The sequence below is a fragment of the Pezoporus flaviventris genome, unplaced genomic scaffold (genome assembly GCF_033815535.1).
Source record: "Pezoporus flaviventris isolate CSIRO_AGI_PZ_B2104156 unplaced genomic scaffold, CSIRO_AGI_Pfla_v1 ptg000036l, whole genome shotgun sequence".
NCBI lineage: Eukaryota > Metazoa > Chordata > Aves > Psittaciformes > Psittacidae > Pezoporus > Pezoporus flaviventris.
This window is the reverse complement of record NW_026892584.1, coordinates 5,750,539-5,774,987: the sequence shown is the minus strand read 5'-3', so window position 1 is coordinate 5,774,987 and position 24,449 is coordinate 5,750,539. Positions and strand designations below refer to the sequence as shown.

Genomic DNA, 24,449 nt, shown 5'->3' with positions numbered 1-24,449 from the left:
AGTAATCCTAGGTTTAATCTTTCCAACTAGTGGATTTTTCAAACTGTTGTTGAAGCACTGTAATTCTTTCTTCCAAACAGGAGACAGCTTGCGTCTGGAAGATGGACAAGCAGTTCAGCTGGAGGATGGAACTACAGCCTTTATTCATCACACCTCAAAAGGTAATTCTTTTTTTAAAGTGTGATTTATTACATCAGAGTTCAACAGAACTTCAGCAGTATAAAATATGATACTGTTAGTAGACTATGATGTCATTTAGTGTGATTCCTGATGAAGATTTCTTGTTGCTTTTACTTTGTGACGTCTGCAAATTGTTGAAATGGAACCAGTTCAGTTCCTTATTTGAGCCTCGTATAACAGTTACAGAATCAAACCTGGTGTATTTCACCTTTTTTAACCCAGAATCTCATTAAATTAAGTATATGCCATGTTAGTAGAGAATGTAAGCCCTTACACAGATTTCAGCAAAAATTGCATGTGAAAATGAGAAGAGAAAGCAGGTAAGTATCAATCAATCCCTCTTAAGCTAAAGAATGTAGAGATTGACTTACATTTTAAAGAGCATGCTATTGATGATTTTGCTGTTAGGTAACAGAGCAGAAAACATTGCAGCTGGCAGTCAAGAATGCAAATGTCTTTAAATAATAACTCAGATTTCTGCAGAAAATGGTTAAACTAGTCTTGGAACTAGTACTACTTCTCTACAGAAAGTAGATATCTTAAGCCTGCTTAAACTCATGTGGCAAGTATTACATTCTACAATCAGCAATACTAGGAGGAGAAGGTATGATAAAGAATTTCTTCCTTAAAAGTCATTCTGTATTTTGAGTGTTTCTTTTGCTTATTTGCATGATTATGTGTTTAAAATGATCAGATCTATGAATTCTAAAATGTGAGGTATTATTTTCATGTTATTATGGGTGGGTACAAATGGAAAGCATATTTGTGTTCCTGGTTTCCTTTGTAAATAAAGGTAGACTAACATAAAATTAGCTTTGCACTTTTATAAAAGCATGCCGAAATAAAGCTGTGGGAGGTGTTGTCTTGCTATTCATAGTAATATTTTAAGTATTTGTTTCACATCTACAGCGGTTATATATTTCACACATACATAGGACTTTCGGAGACGTTTCCTAAGCAGCAGTATTCTTGTGTAACATGCAGACATTGTTATTCATTTTCTTCTGTAACAGTTTGTTATATTATTTCTCAGACAGTTACGACCAGAGTGCATTACAAGCAGTCCAGCTGGAGGATGGAACTACGGCCTACATTCACCACACAGTGCAAATGCCACAGTCAGATACCATTTTAGCCATTCAAGCTGATGGCACAGTGGCAGGTCTTCATACAGGAGATGCTGCCATTGACCCAGATACCATCAGTGCTTTGGAACAATATGCAGCCAAGGTATATTGAAAAACATTTCTCTATCCATGAAGCTTTAATGTAGCATCATAAGATCCTTGGCAGCAAAAGGCAATTGTGATCTAAGAATTAAAATTATAATTAAGAAATAATTTTCTCTAAAATACAGCATTGGAAAGGCATCTCTTCAGAGGACAGTGTTCAGAAAGAAGGACAAAGTTAAATTATTCTTGTTCAGGCACTATTGCTGGATTTTTTTTTTTTTTCCCCTTGCATTGGGAAGAGCAGGGCCTGGTGTACTAGGCAAGGACAGTGCATGATAGGAAGTGTAAACCAGACAACTAGTTACTGAGTTTGAAAAAAAAAAAATTTTGATCCATACTTTAAATAGTGAAATGTAGCATGATGCTCAGAATTCATGTTGTCTACTTTACTAGACTTCTCTGAAGCATGATGCAAGTATAATAATGGGTGGTGCAACTTCCATGTCTCTATAGGTTAGCAGTGTCCAAGTTGCTGGATGATCACCATCAGTGCTGTGGAAAAAAACAAGTAGAATATATTTTAAAATCTGTCTTCTAGTGTCACTGAGAACTGTCAATTTTTTGGAGAAGGCCAGTTAGGATAATTAAATAGTTTATATTCTATTCTTTCCATTATGTTTCTGTGTGGTATAATTGAGAGGTCCTAAGAGAGCCAGTCAGATTGTATTGTGTTTGGCTATGCCTTAACATTTCATAAAATAACAGGTAATTTGAGGTTAGTTGAGCAGTAGTGACAAGCTTTTACACCTTCCCTACCTACTATTTAATTTAGGTTTAAATCAATCATAACTTTGTCTTTTGTAACAAGGAGCTATAATAATCATAATTCGGTGTAAGTTTCTGTTTTGTGAAGGTGAAGAAGAAAGAAGAAATGCAAATTTATTTTTCTGATTTATCTCAGCATGTGTTTTTTCAATTCTGTAATGTGAATTTGTTTTCCGTAGTGTACTTCTGTGTGTTTAGGAAAAATTCTGTTTTTCTTTAATCTTTCATCTCAGAACATTGTTCTGAACTCTACAGCTAGAACCTCTTAGGGAAAGTCAGTAGAAATGAGTTTCCAAGTGTTACGCCTGTTTTAAGTATAAAAGCAAATAATGTCTCAGTTGTCACAACCCTGTATTCCTTTTAAAAGGAGAAATGTGGTTTTGTGTTTCTACTCCATGTCCATGTATGCCTCATAGTGAGGCAATGTATACTTTTCATAGCAGCTGGTATAGTAACATTGAAAAAGGTACAGAAAGGGGCAAAAATGACAACCAAACAAATGAAATACATGAGGTAAGTGTATGATAGAATATTATAAAATTCTAAGTAGCACAAAGAAGAGTAGTGACTTGTCGTTGTCTTTATCACCAGTGTAAGAACCGAGAAACATCAGAGGAAGCTCTCAGGTGACAGGTTCAATAAAAACAGGGGAAGAATACTTTTTTGAAGAGCACAAAGTTAAACCGTGGCACTGCTTGTGGGATATTGTGGATAATAAAATGTCCCTGTATTCAGAGGGATAAATTCATAGAAGAAATATGTATCCAGGGCTATTAGGTAGAAACATTTGACTTCTAGTTCAGGTAGTTCCTAAGCCACAAATTGCTTGGAGGTTGGAAGAATTTTTTTGCCAATATATCACTATATGCTTGATCTGTTCTTTAGTCTTCTCTAGCTTCTGCTACTGGCTGTTGTTGGAAACAAAATGGTGCACTAGATTGACCTTTAGTTTGACTCGGTATAGGTGCTCTTACGTTCTTAATTGAAGGCAGACTAATCTTTCTTTAGAATTTAAGATGGGCATTTAGGAGAATCCCAAAGATCTTTCTTGGAATCCTTCCAGTATTCTCCCAATACTGCAAAAAAAGAAGTTTAAAAATTTGGTGTCTTGGATTTTTTAACTTCAAAGGTTTCCTCTTCAAAACTTAAAAGGGCGAAGAAAATTTTAAATGCAGATTCGGAGAATGATGGTTCTTCTCTGCTCTCCTGTCCTACATAACAGGCAGAAATAGCCAAGATCAGTAGGCTGCCCAAGATCAGTGTTAAGACTCTGTAAGAGAGTTCATGCAAAGAGATCCAGGAGGACTCTAGTTAAGTGGCATTGATGAACTTTTAATTTCATGTCAGCAGTTTCTTTCTCAACAAACAACAGGAAGTTCAGGGTCTGTGCAGGTTCTTTCCCCTCCCTTCAAAAATTCTTCAGGAGAAGGCCCCAAAATGGCTATTGTTTCATTTATTTAAAATAAAACTGGAACACCTGAGAATTACCTGCTTGCAGACTGTCTTTGCAGTCTCCCTAATGTAAACTTGCCTCTGCATGGGCACTTGTTAGTATTTTAGCTAAAAGTTGTCAAAAGTATATTATTCACAATGGTCTAATTTAGAAAGATAGCACAGTCTGAAAACCTCTTACGGGATAAGTTCATCTTTAGTCTTCAAGTGAAATGTTGGTAGCTGATGCTTTGAGCAAGATACTTTACCCAGCCATTAACATCCACAGGAGCCTGCTATGACCTCTGTAGTGGAAGGGCATAAGTGTACCAGTGTAACAGAGGTAGTGTTCCTGCCAAACTACTTTAGAGCAAAATAAAATCACTTAGACTAGATTTAGGTTCATCAGTCTCAGGCTTGAGTGTCATGGATGCAGAGAGTATTGTGAATGCCTGTTCTCAGTACAGAGACAATTAAGGAAACTACGTAAAGTATATTTTAGTTTTTTCTACAGTGGCTAATAAGACACTAGTCTTTGAGTTAATGGTTGTGAGAGAGTTTGTGAGGGTTTGTGTTTTTTTTTAAACTGGGTAGTTGTATTTTTGTTTAAATAAAAGTTTAAAATTAAGATCTAATATTCTTTCAAATATTTAAAACTCCTTGGAAAGCAGCAATACTTTTTTCCTCCTGTTTTTTAAAAATAAACCTAGGGAGCAATACACAAGTTTTGCTTAGTTGTTGTAATTTGACTAATTTGAGTAGCTGTTGTAATTTCAAATTGAGATGTAACACACTGTCTTATGTATTTTGATTACAAAAGAGTTATGCTGTTCAAAATAAGGGAATTCTGCTTAACAGAGAGTATAGAGATCTATCCCTATTATAAAAGTAAGCATTTTCTTTTTGTCAGAATGAAGTATTGTAAAATTAAGTAATACTTCTTTCAGTCTATTAATTTAACATACTTTGTTCTTGCAGTTTTTCCTACCTTGTTTTAAGACAACTTTGAGATACTCATTTGACATATTCTATAATGCAGATGCTACAAGTGGTAATTTCCATGTAAGCTAATGTAAGCTTACATGTGAGCTAATGTAAGGTGATGTAGGATAACCATGTTTTCCAGAGGGAGCTAGAGAGCTAAGAAGCAATAAACTGTGAGGAACTGTTATGTACCCCTCTGTTTTTCAGATAAATAAAAGTAATCTGTAAATATTGTTTTCCATTTCAATTTTGTTTTTCAGGTGTCTATTGATGGAAATGATGGTGTTAGTGGCACAGGAATGATAGGTGAAAATGAACAAGATAAAAAAATGCAGGTATGTAGCCCAGTACCTGTATTTCTTCTGTCGTCTTTGCCCAGCAATGTGCGTGATAGTCCTATGCGGCCATGAACTAGGGTCTGCTGCTACCTTTCAGGCATTTTAGATCTCAAACCTATACAGACAGGTCATATGTCTCACTTTGTACAAGATCCTTTCACAGAATTTTAAAAAGATCTTCTAATGATTACTGTTTTCTGGGGATTTCTGTTAAAAGGTAATTAAAAGTTATGTTGGACTTACAAGCTTTTTCAACCTGACCTGAATATTTTATCAGTGTAAGCATTTCAGAAGTTCTTTTCCAGAGAATGAACTGACTATTTGTATTCTTTAAAGCAGAACAATGCTGACTCAATTAATAAAGTATTTTTTTCTCAAGAGACAATTCCAGGCATATGTCTGGAACTGTTCTCTCTTTAGTGATGTTTTTTTTACTTCACTTGCCCTGTTAAAGCCCCTGACTTTTATTGCAGATTTTGTAAGTTATCAGTAGGTGAGAATGTTGCTCCTAGTGAATGCTTAAAGCAGCAGAAAAATACTTCCATTTCTTTGTATTCATGTTGTTAACACATAGAAGTATAAAAACCTTTTCAATGTAAAAACATTACCTTAAAAGTTTAAAGGGCAATGGAAAATACAGGTGCAACTTCTTAAGATTTTTTTTTTTACCTGTGATTCATAAAATTATGTAAGAAGAATTGTATTTGTTATGATAACGTATTTTATTAAAGGAAATGACAAAGAAAAACATTCTGGGCTTCAAAGAATTATGACCAATAACAAAAAGTAGTAATAAAACTTCTATTCCCTGACATGCTTAAATTACAATCAGAAATGGAGAAGTCATTTCATTGTTTTTCCTTTTTGTCTGATTTAAGAGATAATGAACTAGACAAAGAGGAAAAATATCTTCCAAGGTAAAATACAGTATCTGTAAAAGAGAATTATATGCTTACCTCTGACAGTTACCTCAAAAGTGTCTATTCTTAATTTTTATTTTAAGCTAGGTCCCATAGTATTTAAAGATGCAGACAACCTACTGTTGCCTGTGTGTCATGACAGTGAAAGGAGAGAATAGTTAATATGTGTTATTTATGGTATTGAAATATATTCCTGAAATTAAGAAATTTAGAGGTTTTGTACACTTGTATGTTGGAATAGGGATACAGCTCTGTCGTGGTTTAAACCCAGTCAGGTAACCCAGACATTGCAACAAAATGCAAATTTCAAGGATGAGTAAGATAAGATCTTGATTTATTTTACTGGAAGTAAGAGTCTATTAAGCTAAATTATCTGTAACTGTTATCAAGTTACATGTTGATTCCAGGCTTAGCCCCAAATCATAGTTAATCTGGAGGTGGCTTTATCTTATTCATGTGTGGCAACATATATGCCACATGGAAATGTGCCAGTCTTATGAAGCATAATATGTTCCAAACAAAACAAGATCTGGTATTTCAAAAGGCATTGAGGCTTAGTCTTAAATTCTGACCATCTGAAGGGTCCCAAAACTATCAGTTATGTACCAAAATCTTAATCATGTTTATGTCTTGATTTAAGTAGATACCTAGTTGTAACTCATTCTGAAATAATACATTAGTTTGGATAAAATAGTCTTACATTTAGATATGGTATTAAGTAAGTGTATATTTATAAAGTTTTAAGTCCACAGGTAACACAAGAATAGAACAGATGTCCTACTTTTAAGTAGTCATTCAAACTTGCATGTGGTTAGATTTTTTTCACCAAAGGAAAAAAGCATAAAACCTCTTTGTGATTTCTACATGCGAAAACAAAGACTGTGTGCCCAAATGGATATCACACGCTATTACCTTTCAAGCCTGCCATACCCATCTGTTTATAATAAAAGCAGAATCATGTGACTGAAGTTTGTGTGTATACAATGTAAAAGTCGTACCTGAGATCTTTACCTTTGTTACTCTCCTGTTACCTGTCTGAATTCAGGATGCATTGGTGATTTCTTTTAAAAGTGGAGGGGAGGTTGGTTAAATTTTGTCTAGCTAAATGTATTTTGAAGTACACAGCTCCTCACGATGTTTCACATTATTACAAAGGTGCTTTATTTGCTACATTCTTCTAACTTTGTGCCTTCTAACTTCTGATTTTTTTGTTTCTTTAGAGTGTATTGTCTTCTAAGAATAGTAATTTTGATGCTATATCTATCCTTGCTGAATGATAATGCTGACTGATTTCTTATGAATCTTCAAATCATACCAGCTAATATATTGTGAAGAAACACATACTTCTATGAAGTTTTTTAACACACAAATGCTCATAGTGTTCAGATAATTTTTTCCTAAGAGTTCTGTTTGTTTTATTTGTCCCTCTTTGTATCAATCTTAAAATTATGGCTGGTTATTTTCTTACAGGTATTAGCGCATTGATTATAGAACTGTTGTAATTTTCTTTTAATCTTTGGCATACTTCAGCTTTATCTTAGCAACTATATGCATATTTTATATGCCAAAACAACAAATACTAGCAGATTTAGTTTATTTGATAGAAAAAACAAATCAATGCTCAAGTGCAGGTTCTCAACCAAGCCTCCTCTTCACAGTCTTTAATGTATTAAAGTGACTTTTAAGATTTATGATATCATAAGTTAAACAGTGGTATTAGTAATGGGTTTCTTGAGTCATGAGGTTGTTTTTCTCTGTTGTTCCAGAGAAGCTTTTCGGAAGTGGTAGAGTTGTACATTTCAGTTGGTTAAAATTTTCTCATTTGACTTTCTATCTTTAGTTTTAAAAACAGTCTGAAGGTAACAGTGCACATCTTCCCTGAAGAATCCATAGGAAGTTGTTCTCAATCAAATACCTGGCCTGTTTCAATGAGGAATTAGAAGTATATCTGCGATTGCAGGGCTACACTTTTGTTAGGATGAGGGACATGTGGTAGGATAGTTAGGATAACCGAATTGCTGTGATGGATGGGTACAGGCTGCTTAATAAGGCCAAGGGGTAAGGAGAGGAGGGGGAGATGTTCTTCATATGAGAACAGCAGGACTGCAAACTTCTCTGGTTTGGGAGAAGTGATAAGCCAGTCAAGAGCTGATGGGTCAGAATTAGCTGGCAGAGCAGTGTGTATGGCATTATGGGGTGCTGCAGAGTGCCTGATCAGAAAGATGATGAGGCTTTCTTCAGAGAACTGTAAGAAGCCTCATGTTCACAGGCCCAGGTTTTCATGGGGAATTTTAACCAACTCAGTATATGCTGGAAGCGCATCTTAACAGGGCACATGAAATTGAGGAGCTTTCTGGGATTCAGGGATGGCAACTGGTAACCTAAAGCAGGTTATTGAGCACTGGCAAGGTGAGACACTGCTGGACCTCATACTTAATAAGAAGAATTAGTTGAGAGTGTGAAGGCTGGGGGCAGCTTTCAAGAGTTTCCATGCTTACAGATACTCTGAATGCACTTCTCCATAAGAAAAGGGAAGGTTTAAAAGAAGGACAGATGTTTTAAAAAAGTCTGGATTAATTTCTGTAAAGTTGTATTAATATGTTTATATTTGGGCTTCTGCCTTTTTCTTCAGTCTGTGTGAAGAAGCCTTTAAAAGGGGTTTGCATTGCAAAGCTATTTTATGTTTTCCTGTTGTGTCATGCCAGAAAGAAGAGTAGAACCTGCTCAAATTGCTCCAGTTAGTTTGATCAAAACACATGCATCACTGACAAAGAGCAAAATGCTTTCCTTCTTTTTCAAGAAGTGCATATTATAAGTGCATTTAATTATTGTTTGGCCTTTGCACGAACTTATCTTTGAAGGTGGTCTGATTTATGGTTAATCTCCCTTAGGAACAGATCCTGTATCCAATGTAACTTAAGCTTCTTCTGTTTATTAATTTGGTCATCTTGCCACTGGGCTTATATTTCAAATTATTTTGTCTTTGTTATTATTTGGCTGATTAATGCATGCATTTAAATTTGCTAGCTACAAGTAAATACATTTTAGAGTTTCTTTCCTTCTTTTAATCAGAAGCTATGCTTTTATTTATTTATTGAGGACGAAGAAATACATGGTATAGCAGAGAGAGACAGAAAAGAAAACCTGTCAGAATCAGCTGTGGCTTGATAACAAAATGAAATGTGTGACTCTTCTGATCTATTGTATTTTGTTTTGTTTTAAACTTAAGATTGTCTTGCAAGGACATGGAACACGAGTGAATGCAAAATCTCAGCCGAGTGGAGAGAAAGCCTTTCGCTGTGACTATGATGGCTGTGGAAAACTATACACAACAGCTCACCATCTTAAGGTGATGAGATGTAAAATGAGTGTTTGTTACTTTGCGGGCATGATTATGTGATTAAAAGTAATAGAAATTAACAGAGAGGTAGTCATAATTGTACTGGTTTATCAAATGTTTATTGGATTGATTTTATATCCAATAATTGGTTGCCCCAGGTGCTTTGCTGATTTTGCTCAGTGTTTTGGACAGTTGCAGGTGTAGGATCATGTTAGGCTCCTATACTGCCAGCACGTAAGAAATGTCTTGTTGAGATAGTTTCTAAAAGCAGTGTCCCAGAAAATCTGAAATCCACTGTTCACCGTATCTCTCCTGCACAATCATGCAAAAATTCTGATTTTTTTTTTTTGAAGATTTTTGCCATCATGATACAAAGTTTAACTCTTCAAAACAATCAAACATTCCAAGTGAAAAGCTGGAACATCTTTTCTTTACAGGTGGAAACTTCCTTTTTTAATTTCAGTAATGGAATTATTGAAACAGTAAGGGTGTAGAGCTGTTCACATTCCAGCTTAGGCTGAGGTGATCACTTGCCGATGAAGTAAACTCCTTGCAGTGCTGCCTTGTCTCTGACAAAACACTGGAGACAGTGAGTAGTTGACTCTATGGATCCTGCGCTAAAATTGTGTCCTTGCTGTAAAGGTTTCATGAAATGTAAGAGGATCATTAGAAGCGCTTAGTGGAGTAAAAAAAAAATCAGACAGTGGGTCTGAGGCATGTTTGCATACTGTCTTCAATGTACTTGTATGATGGCAACTCTTGTGTGTGTTTACAGAAATGTAAAACATATTTAGTTTTAGGGAAAACATTGTCACCATATTTCTTTTAATTTTTTTTTTATCCTCACTGATTTAAAAAGAAGATGCTTGAATGTGAATCATACGAAGAGAAATAAAACACATTGTATTTGAGAATGAACTGTTTCTGTGTTGAAATAATCAAATACAACATTTCATTAAGTAAGTATACTGGATGTCTTGACAGGTACATGAAAGGTCCCACACGGGAGACAGGCCATATCAGTGTGAACATCCTGGATGTGGCAAAGCCTTTGCAACAGGTAATCTTTTGTAGACTAGTTCCTCCTGCTTGCTAGTGCTTGTTTAAAGTAAGTTTTTAATACTGCCTTTTTTAAACTGCTAAAAACTTGGTTGGGAGAATGCAGTTAAAAAAAAAAGTCATAATTTCAGCTAGTGTAGAAAGTACAGGGGATTTAGCTCTTAGTTACTGAAGGAGGAATAACATGAAACATTTGACATTTTCCCTTACTGTTCACTTGTCATGCTAAGGTCAGATTTTTTTTTTTTAAATAGTCCTTTCTTAACTAATAGTATAAATTGAGGTGATAATAAGAAGCTGAACCTGTTAGTATGAGGTAAGTACCTGAACTGTTACACATTTAAAAGGAACTTTGATGGAAGAAGCTGCTTTAAGTGATCTTTATTGAATTTGTATCAGTGATGTTTCTCATGAAGTGAGCTGTACGTTTCATACAGACTACTCTGCTTCTATATGATACTCTTCCTGAAATTGAATTCTATTATGCAAAATGAAGTTATGAAGAATGAAATATGGAAGAAAGTGAAAGAGCAAATCTTGCTTCAAATTTTATTCTTTTACTTTGAATGCAAACTAGCATGATGCTTGGAAAAGTTAAGGTCTTTTTTTAAAAAAAAAGACTCAACAAAAACCTCCACAAAACAGAACAACAAAATCAGCTAATACATGAAGTACTGTTTCTTTGAATATAAAAAAGCAAAAGCAATGCTGATGTGAAAGTTCAAAAGGGAAACAACCATCCTTAAATCGTTGCACCCAAGTTTAACTGCATAGTGTGTGTAAAGAGATTTCAAAACTGCATAATGAAATATTCTCTTCCAATGCAACAGATTGAACATTTCTAAAATGGCTGTTTCAGGGTTTTTTAGTCATGATGTTTTCAGGGAAGCACAGAAGGAAAATTCCTGGTAAAATGGTCTTTGTGGAATAATTTACAGAGGGCCTGATCTGAAGCTTGCTTTAGACTGGTAGAGTTCTTGATGACAATGAGTTCCTAAAAATAATCTTAAAGGGAATGGGTGTCTGTGACTGCTGTCAGTTGGTACCTATATGTGATGATGTTAATAATACGGTTTAACATAATTAAAGCCTGGATAACAATAGTGCTTTTCGTGATGACTTCATTAATGTTACTGATTTTTGTATAAGCAAATAATTAGTTGTCATTTTAATGACATTACTGGCAAGAGATTAAAAAGTATGTGGAATACAGATTATACAGCTTCCTCAGAAGACAAAATATATATATTTGTCTACATTATAATCATTACAGTTTATCCTTTTGAAGGGAAGAAGCATTATGGAAGTGTAATTTCTTCATAAATGAAGGGTGAAAGAATTTCTAAACTGTATCTTGAGTTCTGCTGTTCTGTATGGTAGAATGAAGAGCTTGTCAAGAGTGAAGGAGCAAATTTTACTCACTGGGGACCTTCCCGATTGAAATGGCAAGCATAGCTTTTGCTGGTGATGGTTTATGATACCCTGATTTTGTGATTATACAATTATAACATCCTTTCTAATATTCAGGGTATGGGTTAAAAAGTCATGTCCGAACACACACTGGTGAAAAGCCTTATCGGTGCACAGAAGAAAATTGCACCAAGTCATTCAAGACTTCAGGAGACCTGCAGAAACATATCCGAACCCACACAGGTACTATCGTCACCCCTCCTTTTTATTTTTTAATATTTTTTTAATTAAGTGGACTTTTTTCTTTGCTCATTCTGTGATTTTTGTACTTATGAAATCAGCCTGTGTATATTCTCTTTCTGAAGCCCAGTGAGCAAAACAGCTTTTCAGCATGGTAAGCATTTACTGCAAATCCAGCATGCTTATCTTGGAAAAAGTGCTTAAGCATTCACACTGCTATTGCAAATGCACTAACTTCTGTCCGTGTATCACTTATATTGTCACTGAGTTACTTGATGCCTTTACAGTTTCATTTGCAGCTGTAACAGAACAAGCTTTTCCTCAATAATATGGCTTGCCTCTTAGAAATGGCAGTAGTCTTAAGTTTTGGTGCTTTAAAATAACTTGCATGCCAGCTTCATGAAGATCTTCAGTTCTGAGCTTGTTACCCTGACCTCTGTTCTTGCAGCAGAAAAATGAACAAAAATGTCACAGAAAAACACCTGTTATCAAAACATCCACATCCATAAAAAATAATATCTTATGTTTTGTCTCAAAAAGAGTAATTTGAAAGCCAAAACACCAGTAAATTCTAGACAGCATACATGACAAAGGCCAACCCTATGGGTGCACACATGTGAACAAATTTCCACAATGTCTCTTCTGTTCCTGATGTTTCCAATTAACAAAAAAAAAAAAGGAAGAATACCCAACCCAAACCTCCTATGTAGGAAGAATAATCTGTCACTTATTCTATTACATATATTTACCTGCCTGCTAGAACACCAACATTTTTTTCCACTAAACTTTCTAAATCTCAGGAAAAAAGAGCAAAAGAAATATTTTTTCCTTATATTAAAAAGAACAAAGCAGGGGAGGATAAATGCAGGCAATAAAAATTTTGCTGGACTTCTGCGTTCAAGGACAGTCTGTTGGGATTAGTGCTGTTTTGATATTAAATTGGTCATCAGAATGAAGACAGAAAACGGTTATCTGTTTCCAGTTCTAGAAGAGAACTGTTTGACATTATGTAGTACATCAAGTACAGACTATGAACTAGAAGACTTCCGTAGTATGGACAACAACTTGATTAGCTGTAGAATGTTTTCTTTACTTCTTTATGGCCACAGAGGTTGTACAATAGTAATCTAGCAGTGGAGACAAAAGACTTGAGCCAGCCGTGTGTAACCATTTACACATTTAAACAATATTAATAATACAGTTACAAGCTCCCAGCAGTCCAGGGACTGGAGTTCAGGGAAGTCATTTTTTAGATGCATGGGTAGTTTCAGGAAACAAAAAAAAACAAAGAGAAAACTGCACCAAGTCCTTTGAGCATATGGATGGAGAGGTGTATGCTCATACACCTCTATGCGACCTCCAACAGTGCACCTGGTGGAGGCAAGTCTGGGCTCTGCTCACTCTCACAGGGCTCCCAAAACTTTGCATTCCTTTATCATGTAGAGCAGGGTAGCACTTCCTTCATTGTCTGCCTGTTTTAGCCAGTGCTCTTTCCCTCTTTTTCAGTGGCAGTGCAGTCTCGCTTCCTCTTGCTGTCAGATGCTTGCCCAGGGTCTTCCATGACTTCCCTAGACATACTATTCTAGTATCAGAAAAGCTGCAGTGGATGATTCCTCACAGCTGCTGTGGGGTAGAGCTTGAAAGCTTCTGACTTGCTTTGCATTTCTAGTGCTAGAAATCTCTGTTACCTGGAAACAGGTTGCTTTTCTAACAAGTGCATTAGAAACTTCACCAACCGGTTGGATGACATTCTTGCGGGCATTCTTTAAGAGTCTTCTGGTCTAGTTTCTAAGGCAGGGTCTGTTGTTGGGCAGGGTTGACTCTGTAGCCCTGCTCCTTTCAGGCTTGATTTGAGATCCTGTGCTGAAGCAAGGATTAGGGGAGCTATGGTAACACAACACTGAGGTGCGTATGCTTAATGCACGCACACACTGCCTTGGCAGAAAGCTGAAAAACCTTGAAGCAGCTGCTGCCCTAAGGAATGAATTATAGTTTCCTCTGCCAAGGAGCTAACGACTTCAGAGTTTCATGGTATTAATGTCTCTCTATCAGGACTTTGTTTTTTATCTCCGTCTCTAAGTACTTAATGTTATGGTCTGTAGTGGTAATCTGTCTTCTCTGGTTCTCAGATTCTTCTGTTTGGTAAGCAGTACAGTGGGTGGAACCTACATAGCTCTAGGAAGTGTTAAATTACAGCAGGATAGCACAGTTAACCCTCTTCGCTCTCCTGCTCTGTGTGCTTTAATAGACCTGAAAGGTCAGGGGTATTGGGATATTAGGCAGGGGTTGGTCTTACCTACTGAAATGTTTTGGTGCGATGATGTTAAGTTACTGTGCTTAGATTTATATTGCATTAATAGAGTTATTTTAAAATAACCTGTATTTGTGATTGCTTTTGGGGGCTAAAATGATTTTCAGGGCTACCTGTCCTTAAAGACCGTTGTCTATAATGAGTTTTACTAATCCACTTCTATCTTGGTTGTACGTTAAATCATGAAGGAGTTTTTTGGGTTTTTTGTTTGTTTTTTTTAATGAATTATAATTGACAAATGTAAAAATGTTATATTTATTTTGGGGGAGTGGTGTTAAATACATGTTAGAATATGGACAGTGTGGAAGCTAATCCAAGCAACTGAGTCTGTTTTATACATCATAAAGTACTAATCTAAATACTTCATAATTTAGTTTACAGATGGTATGATTTTCCTGAATTTTGACAATTTTGGCTAAACGGTATAACACTGCACAGTGGCATGTTCATGATGTTTCTCACTGGGTCTCAAAGAGAGAATTAGGTAGCTTTAGTTTCCTACATTCAGTCTTAAATATAACTTAAGATTTTTGTTCTTTTGTAATTTTTGCATGTGTGTCATTTTTTCTTTATTTTTCAGGTGAAAGGCCCTTTAAGTGTCCATTTGAAGGATGTGGCAGGTCATTCACAACATCTAATATTAGAAAGGTTCACATCAGGACACATACAGGCGAAAGGCCTTATTACTGTACAGAGCCAGGATGTGGGAGAGCTTTTGCCAGTGCAACTAATTATAAGAATCATGTGAGAATACACACAGGTATATGAGTGATGTTTTGTATTTTGAAGTGCAGTCTGCTTGGGAAAGGCTTTGTCATTCTCCTTGTGAACACTGTTTTGGAACATTGTAACTGGGTTTAGTCATGTTTATGTGACCTGGCTTGGCACTTTTATTTGGGCTTGTCTACCCTGAGCTGAGGACAGTTAAGCAGTTAGGTTTCCTGCCTTGCTGTCAAGGCAGAATAATTTTGTTTTGGATACATAGTTCTTTAAAATGAATGCAAAACCGCATCTTCAGTGGACATTGGGCTACATCCTTATATGGTTCTAGGGTTTGCCTCCATTGTGAGCTGCTTCTTAAATAACAGTAAAGTACAAGTCTGAGTATGACTTGGGCTCATCATTGTGAGTCATTGATTCATCCCAGCTGTATTTTCCTTGCTGCTGGAGCAGTGGTCAAAACCTTTCTATAGAGTAGAGGTGAAAATACATACCCAACTTGATTGGTTAGCAGAAATAATCAGCACAGATTCAAAGGTTCTAAAATGTAAAAACCAGTGATAGCCGTATAATCCTGTAGCCTTAGGTATTTTACAGAAGCACAGACAGGTTTCATTGAGGTACGTTTTGTATCTCAGATAATCTTTCTAGTTCACAATTTGGACATGTGTTTCATTGACTTTTAAATGAAAGTTGTTTTTACATGAAACCATAATTGTTTAAACATATGCTTCTCATAAGCTTTCTTCAGAGCTGAAAGACTCAAAAGTAAATGAAATTGTGCTAGGGTATCAACTATACCTGATTACTGAGAAGTGTGGGGCTTCCAGTAATAAAAGAACAAAATTCTCAATATGATGCTAAACCGACATTGCAGCTTTCAGCCTGTATCCTTCTGTCTTCCTCAGAATGATGTTTTAGATGGAATGGAGAGAAAAGGGGCCAAGTTTTACTGGCAGTTGTTCTACACAAAGGACAGTGAGAAGCTGCATTGATAAACTCTGTGAGCTTGATCTTCACTGTTGGCAGTGAAGTTGTGTCACCAAATATCACTTGTTGACAATTTTTTCTGTGCATCCTGAATAAAGTTCTCTTTATCCCTTTTGTTTTCCATACAGGGGAGAAGCCCTATGTCTGTACAGTTCCTGGTTGTGACAAACGTTTTACAGAGTACTCTAGTTTATACAAGCATCATGTTGTACATACTCATTCCAAACCATATAACTGTAATCACTGTGGGAAAACATACAAGCAGATTTCTACACTCGCTATGCATAAGCGGACAGCGCACAATGACACAGAGCCCATTGAAGAAGAACAAGAGGCTTTTTTTGAGCCACCTCCAGGTTAGAGTTTCAGTTGTAGATTCTTGTGTTATAAAAAAATGGGCTGGATAATATTTTGCTGGGTTTTTTTTATAACCAAGGAAACGAAAGCACAGATAAAAATCTGAAGCACTTAATAAAGTTATTTTAACTTCTTTGTAGGACTTTTTAGTCTGGTGGGCAACTTGTAAACAGAAACTGAGAGAATAATTGACCAGATCATAAACTCATTCACAGCAGTTCTGGAGATAAGAGAAATTTGATATGCAGTCCCAGCAAACCTGCTATAAAAATGAATGTGGGGAGTGACCTGGGAGAATCTAAAATGCTTTTGCTTGCAAGCTACTGAATTTTTCTTGGGTATTTTTCTAAGAGTATATCTAGAACACCATGCTTGGTGACGGTCTTTTGTGCAGGTGCAAAGGCACTGCCTTGAGAAAAGGAAAATTCATCTTTGCACTATGCTGATACTGTGCTGGTTTTGCTGTGGTTAATAGCAGTTTATGTAAACTGTCCTAGAAGCAAAGATGAAAATTAATTCATTTGCTGCAGTACTCATGGTATCATGAGTACTGAATTCTATGGCTATTAAAGATCAGACTGAAGGAAGTACTGTGATAGGACAAATACCACTTATCAAATTGTGATTTTTACATGTGACTGAAGATTGGAAATAAGTGCACAAACTGTTTTGGTCAATGAAGTTGTTTTCCTACATGTATGTGGGAAACTACATTGAATGCCTCAAGCAGATCTGCTGGAATCCAATTCCTTTTAAGGGAATTATAAGATTCATTTGCTGAGGTTAAATATTTATTAAGATTCTGAACTTAAGTGACACAAAGGCATCCCTGTGTTCTTCTGTATGTTTGTTAATTAATAACTCTTTAAAAGCTGCCAGTTGTGTGTGCATGGAGCATCTTGTATGGAGAGGTTAACATATAATGAATTAATTAGAAATGTTTGTCACCATTTCAATATTTGCTAATAAACTATTTATGTATAATATTTGTGTGTTAAAACTCACTGCTAAAAGATTATACCCCATGTTCCTAAAACAGACTTTCTGACTTGCTTTTATTTTTCTCCTCTTTCCACTAAAAGTTTTCTGTTGGAATGTTTAAAACCTTCAAACCAGGCTGGCATTTAACCCTCGTCATTTGCTTTCCTGGCAGCATCTAGAGTGTGTAAACTACCCTTTTGCCTTCTTTGTATCAAATAGGTCAAGGTGAAGATGTTCTCAAAGGTTCCCAAATAACCTATGTGACAGGTGTAGATGGAGAAGATGTAATTTCTGCACAGGTTGCTACAGTTACTCAGTCAGGATTAGGTCAGCAAGTAGCACTAATATCCCAGGATGGAACCCAACATGTAAGTAAACGCAGAGTTGAACAGCTGACAAAAATACATTGGGAATTGAGGCAGATGTTGCAGATACTCATGTGCTTTCTAAGATCAGTTGGGATTCTTGGTAAATACGTATGTGGGTTTCTTTAGAACAGAAGCTTTTCTGGAGCTGGGTTAGGATATGTTTAGGGTTGAGCCTCCTGTGGAATACCTAAATTAAACCCCGTATTCTGATATCTGAAACTGCATTAATACAAAGCTTGATTATAATTTTTTTTTGCTATCCTTTTGTCACTATTAAAGCAGGCATAACAATTGTTACAGCCTAGTTTCTGAGGTTTCTCAGAATTCCCTAATTAATACAATATATTAATATCTGACAGTCATCTTCGCTGTTGTTTTGTCTGCATGTACTTTGTTGGGATGGAGGGCTGGGAAATGTTTTTGGTCCAGGTGCCTGCTTTACAAGCTGTTTAGTATTGTGCAGTTCTTAGCATTTTTAACATAAACAAGAGATTAAGGAATGCTTTGAACTACCCCCACTTGAAAATTCCTATGGATATATTTTTTTTAAGGATTCCCAAGGATATGTTTTTTTTAAGGTTTTCTATGAAATTTCATTAAGTGGGAATTTCAGCACAACTCATTTGTTTAGCTATGGTAATATATTGAAGGCATATGGGAAAAAGTTTTTATCTTAGCTGGAAATGTAGCTGAAATGCCAGTAGCATATGTAAGATACCTCCTAAATTCAAATTGGAAATTAAATATTACCAGCCTTGAACATTGCAGCAGCACTAAGTAACTGGCATTTTTACCCTCTAAAATGAAGGCCAGAAGTCTTGACACGGAGTTCTTACATTTATTTAAGTTATCCTTCAGCTTGACTTTAGTTCTTGGATGTTTTATTACCTTGTAAATCAGACATGAAATCATTTATCTGATGCCCTAATGTGTTTATACTGGAGACATTAGTAATTTATATTGTTAATTTTTTATTGTTTATTTGTGGTTTAAATTCTAAGCCCTAAGAGGGCCTTTAGCATTTCCGTTAAGATCACATGTGTCAAGTGTTACTTACTGCCTTGAATCACATTGTCCATTGTGTGAGACACATAGATAATGTATCACGCAGTTATTTGGGGTATGATCTGATTAACATGGAGTTGCAGTCTCTGGGCACAAGTATGCATTCTTTTTCTTGTTACTGAGAGCCATATTTTTATTTCTGTAAACAGATAATTGTGTCTGAAAGGTCATGGAATGTTAGGTCCTGATCAGTAAGATGAATGTGATGATGCCTCTTTGTCTAAGACTGGGAATTGGCCAAAGAGTGATGGTGATTCTCGAGGAATGCATGAGCATGCTGGTCAGGATGTGGAGTAATGCTACTGTATCTTTTGGCTGGTATATTAATTATGACCAGCTTAAAAGACTTTTCCCCCATTATTAGTAGGCTTGTTGTTCTGGATTGCTACACAGTTTGTTTCAAATGAAGAAATTAAGTTAGCCAGGAATATTCCTGCTGAACCAAGTAGCAGGAATTTGATATATGCTGTTACACTTCAAATGCTTATCAACAGGTTTTGGTTTTGTCTTGTTTTTTAAACCTTACTTAAAAATGTATGTTATGTTGCCAAAAACTAAGCCTAAGTAGGCCTTGAGCAGCAATTAAACCACCTTCTTCTAGTTCAGGAACTATTTTGTGTTTCAGGTCAACATAACGCAGGCAGATATGCAGGCCATTGGCAATACTATCACTATGGTAACACAAGATGGCACCACCATCACAGTACCTGCCCACGATGCCGTCATCTCTTCTGCAGGAACACATTCTGTAGCAATGGTTACTGCTGAAGGTGCTGAAGGACAACAGGTAAGATATAATCCTGTGTAGATGTGTAATGTTCCTTTATAGGATGATCTAAAATAGGCATCTTTGCAGTGCAGAGAAGGACTTGGGGGTGTTGGTTGATGAGAAACTGAGTATGAGCCTGCTTCAGTGTGCGCTTGCAGCCCAGAAAGAACCGTATCCTGGGCTGCATCAAAAGGAGTGTGACCAGCAGGTCGAAGGAGGTGATCCTGCCCCTCTACTCTGCTCTCGTGAGACCTCACTTGGAGTACTGTGTGCAGTTCTGGTGTCCTCAACATAAAAAGGACATGGAACTGTTGGGACAAGTCCAGAGGAGGGCCACGAGGATGATCAGGGGACCGGAGCACCTCCCATATGAAGACAGGCTGAGAAAGTTGGGGCTGTTCAGCCTGGAGAAGAGAAGGCTGCGGGGAGACCTCATAGCAGCCTTCCAGTATCTGAAGGGGGCCTGCAAGGATGCTGGGGAGGGACTCTTCATTAGGGACTGTAGTGGTAGGCCAAGGGGTAACAGGTTCAAACTTAAACAGGGGAAGTTTAGGTTAGATATTAGGAAGAAGTTCTTTCCTGTGAGGGTGGTGAGGCACTGGAATGGGTTGCCCAAGGAAGCTGTGAATGCTCCATCCCTGGCAGTGTTCAAGGCCAGTTTGAATGGAGTCTTGGGTAACATGGTTTAGTGTGTGGTGACTCTACCCATGGCAGCAGGGTTGGAACTTGATGATCTTAAGGTCCTTTCCAACCCTAAGTATTCTATGATTCTAAGCCATCACAGTTCTGTCATTCACATGGATTTATCTAAATAAAGCAGTTTTCAACACCTGGCCATAGCATTCCTTTCACATAAAGGGAATGATTATTCATATTCACACTCATACATATGATGTGTTCTACTCCGCTGCTATATATCAACATATGGCAGAATGTTCTAAAAACAATTGTCCACCAAGAAAAAAATTAAGGTACCAATCTGGCATTTCATTTAGGTGCATGCATGTAAAATAAGACCTGGAAATGCTAAGTGTTTTCCCCAAAGTCACGTAGTCAATGAGTGCCAGAACTAAGAATAGAATCCAGTATGAACTGTAACATTATCACTATTATGGGACTGTAGTTAATTCGGCAGATAGGAAGCATTTGTGTAAGTATGTATTTGTGGGTTTGTTCTTAATATACAAATACAATACCTAGCTTTTAAAGTAGAAATATACTGAATCATTTTAAAACTTTAACTTAATAATGGATTCCACTGTTTGAAAAATCCACCAGATGAAATGAATATACTTACTAATCACTACGCTCTGTATGTATAAATAGTTACAGGCTTATAGACACATTTACTGGATTTCTGTGCAGTTCTCACGAAATCCATATTTTGAGAGCTAACAGGTAACTTTGAAAACACAATGATGGCAACCTTTCTTAAAAAAATTATCTTTTACACAATAAAATCATGCTCATGCATGATCATGGCTTTGAATTTAACTTTAACTTTGAAGATAACCATTGTAACAGATCTGTCATCCAGTTGATTCTCTTCCTTTGGTATTGAAGGTTGCTATTGTGGCTCAAGACTTAGCAGCATTTCATAGCGCCTCATCAGACATGGGACATCAACAACATGGGCACCATTTAGTGACTACAGAAACTAGACCTGTCACATTGCTGGCTACATCAAATGGAACACAAATTGCAGTACAGGTAAGATGGTGATATGTTTTTTGAAGTGTTTCTTACTTCTAGAAGCTCTTAGTCATGCAACAGAATTATTCTAATAAGCTTGGCTCCCCTACAAAAAAATACCCCATAACTGTATGATCTCATATTTTAAATAATATATAGGGTTAGGAAGAGGAATAGTAAGCACTTGATTTTCCAAATGAATCCATTGAGTTTCTAAATACTGATAAAGCCAGGAGCCTGATAGCCAAATTGAAGTCCTAAGGAGGTGGTAACAGAGCTGCTTTTGCTTCGAGTAGCTCCAGAATGTGAGAGCTAGTGACAAGCAGTATTTAGAACTGTCCCATTAGGTCTATCTGGCAAATAATGTGGTTTTCCTTTACACACTCTCATGCAGCTTTATCCTGAGCCAACAGGTTAATGACCAACTTTGTTTTTAATAGGTTGAGGTCGTCTGTCTTCAGTATTCCCATCACTGGACATATGTGTATGGTGTACATATTCTTTCCAAAATTGTCTTTATTCAGTGTTAGTTGAAATTGCCTCTGACCATGTCAGATACGTTAATGGCCTTGTGCTTCTACTACAAGATAACATCCTTCCTAAACTACCATAGAATCAGTGTCATCATGACTGCTTTTCTTACCTAGTCAGGATTCTGCAATAAAGTTAAACTTTTTAAATATATTAATGTCATATGGTGTTCCAAAGAGCTGACCTTCTGCAAGAGTTAAGAAAAATGAAGATTGTTTGCCAGTGTTGTTTACCAATGTTAAAATGTAATTCAACAGCCACCATGACTTTTGAAAGCTTTATCTTAGCTTTGTTATATCTGCCAAGTTGAAATATCATCTGTTTTGTGTGTCATGAAACGTTTACCATGCAGCAGTTCTTTGAAGAAAATTTATTTAGTAAATACATAGAAACTCATTTTAATCTGCTGTCAGAAGCTAGTTTAATTGCCATGTCAATTAGGTAGCTGCTAGCATATATTACCCAGAAGAGGTGTGACTCCTGATCACACTTACTTGTGTGAAAGAACTGATCGATATCCAGATCTTTGCCTTCATCTTTTTTTGTTGGGGTTTGGTTTTGTGTTGTTTTTTTGTTTGTTTTTGTTTTGTTTTTACACATTTATTATCCATATGTAACATTTTGGATTTATTTATGTTTAAATGCATTTGTTTCAGCTTGGAGAACAACAGTCTCTGGAAGAAGCCATTAGAATAGCCTCCAGAATACAACAGGGTGAAACACCAGGGATTGATGATTAACTTCTAAAACTGCCACCAGAACAATAGAGTGAAAGGTATTTTATTTTCAATCAAAGGTCCACGCCAGCGGCAGCCCATAAAAACTTTGAAGTTCCCCACTCACTGAAACTGTACACATTTTATGCAAGAGTGAAGAACATTTTGTAAGTTTTGTGTACGTAACCCTTGGAATGGACTGACATCACCTGCTTCCAACTGTTGTATTTTCAGGAATATGTAATTAGGATTATTTAGTAAATTTCCTTGTTAGCCTTTCATCAGATTTCAGACTGGTCTACAAGCAAATGAAAAATATATAAGTATTGGAATTAATTTTTAATGTCATGTGCGAATAATGCAGGCATTACTGAAGAACTCAAATATTTAAAATACTATTGAAAAAAATCATCATTTCAGGAACCCTTACAAGTAATAAAGATGACAGAGCCTTTTAAATTGCATTCCATAAATGGAAAAGTCTTGGATTTGAGCCAGCTGTAAATCTTCATATTTTGATTTGTTTCATACGGATTTGAATACTCTCTGGATTATCTACCCCATTTTAGTCATTGTAAATATAGACTGTTAATGCTGGAAGTGCTAATTATATTCTCTTTAAATTGGATTATGTACAAAGGCGACACTTTGGTTGTTCAATATTAAAGGAAGTAAATCTAATAATTTTTGTTTCTTTACATATTTTACTTAAGAAGTTACTCTCAAATTATTATGCAATAAAATATATCAAGATTGTATTGTCTAGATAGGATGATATTGTTGTGTGACATACTGGTTTACTTTTTAATGAGACTGAAGTTCAAATTATTTATTTATGGCCATGTATAAATTTTTCAAAGTTTATTAATCATAAACTTCATTTCTGACGTATTAATTTTGATCATAATCCACTATAGTGTATTAAGTAATTATTGTTAACAGTTACTTTAAACATTCTAAAGCACTACAAGAATGATTAAAGTAGTAAGTAATTGGGCAACCGATTTTGACTTAAAAAGTAAACATACCTGTTTTCAAGAGGCAAGTTTACTTTTCAAATGGTGCATTTGCAGCAAAAGCACAAGTACTAATAGTCTGTTTTCAACAGTTCTGAGTGCCTGCTGCTACCATTCAGTACCCAGGTTGTGCTGATAATCAGTGCTTTTGAAAATCAGGACATAAGTTACTAGAAAAAAGGGATTAGTTAATGATGATATAAGTACAATGCCTCTCTATGCCTATCATTCTGTAAAGGGAAAAAATCCATCGTAGATATGTCTAACACATGCAGTAAAAAGTAATTTTTTTATATATATATAGAAAAATGTCTTTTGTTAGTAAGCTTGTTAAGTTAAAAATTTTTGGCTTCATGTAAAATTCAGTGTTAATTTTAGATGAGTGGCAAAAGCACTTCTGAAACTGAAGCTTCATCTTTTACATTCTCAAGGGAAGGAGTAAACATCTTCTGGATGAAGTGTTAATCAAATAATCGTTTTCTGAGTATTGTGAGGTACACATTTTACATTAAGTCCATAACTACATACCTTGAGGTATTTGACCTCAAAAAGGCCAAGTTTAAATAGAATGAAGCTAATTTATCATGAATTACTGTATCAGAGTGGGTTACAGCCTTTTGTTTTTCATACAGATGACCAATTGAAAAACGCAGTGAAAGAATATGGTACTGTGGGATAGGTGTGGATCTATTGCAAAGTAAAACCTGGAAACATTGAGGTTTTTCTGTAACTTTTGTATAGGATTGAGGCTGCTTGCTCACCTAGGTGCCAGTTTTCCTAAAATGCTGTAATTCTTGATATCCCATGGAGATAAATGTACTATGCAAGGAGGATTCATTGCCTGTCAACTAGATCAGTTCCTTAGTACATACTACCTTTTAGACATTAAAGACGTATCATTCGACAAGATCATTCAAGGTTGTTTTGCTTACATTTTATTGCTTAATAGTTTCTGGAAATGGTGGCTGGAACAGTGGCTTTAACTCTAGCAAAGAAATAACTTCAGTTCTTCTCGTTTCCCAGGACGTTTTTTG

At 36.1% G+C, this 24,449-nt stretch overlaps 1 protein-coding gene across 6 annotated transcripts in view; it reads left to right on the top strand.

Annotated features, from left to right (window-relative positions):
• ZNF143 (zinc finger protein 143) overlaps window positions 1–24,324 on the top strand; it is a 39,192-nt gene extending 14,868 nt beyond the window's left edge. For 4 of the 6 annotated variants that reach the window (XM_061462967.1, XM_061462965.1, XM_061462966.1 and 1 more), the window contains 12 exons: window positions 81–161; window positions 1,214–1,410; window positions 4,853–4,927; window positions 9,080–9,199; window positions 10,175–10,250; window positions 11,777–11,902; window positions 14,791–14,970; window positions 16,049–16,276; window positions 17,478–17,626; window positions 19,317–19,478; window positions 21,024–21,170; window positions 22,340–24,324. In XM_061462967.1, the coding sequence (XP_061318951.1) occupies window positions 81–161; window positions 1,214–1,410; window positions 4,853–4,927; window positions 9,080–9,199; window positions 10,175–10,250; window positions 11,777–11,902; window positions 14,791–14,970; window positions 16,049–16,276; window positions 17,478–17,626; window positions 19,317–19,478; window positions 21,024–21,170; window positions 22,340–22,423 (1,625 nt within the window). In that variant the 3' untranslated portion in view covers window positions 22,424–24,324. The remainder of the gene's footprint in view (window positions 1–80; window positions 162–1,213; window positions 1,411–4,852; window positions 4,928–9,079; window positions 9,200–10,174; window positions 10,251–11,776; window positions 11,903–14,790; window positions 14,971–16,048; window positions 16,277–17,477; window positions 17,627–19,316; window positions 19,479–21,023; window positions 21,171–22,339) is intronic. The other 2 variants (XM_061462964.1, XM_061462968.1) reach the window with 2 other exon arrangements.
• The last annotated feature ends 125 nt before the right edge of the window (window positions 24,325–24,449 follow it).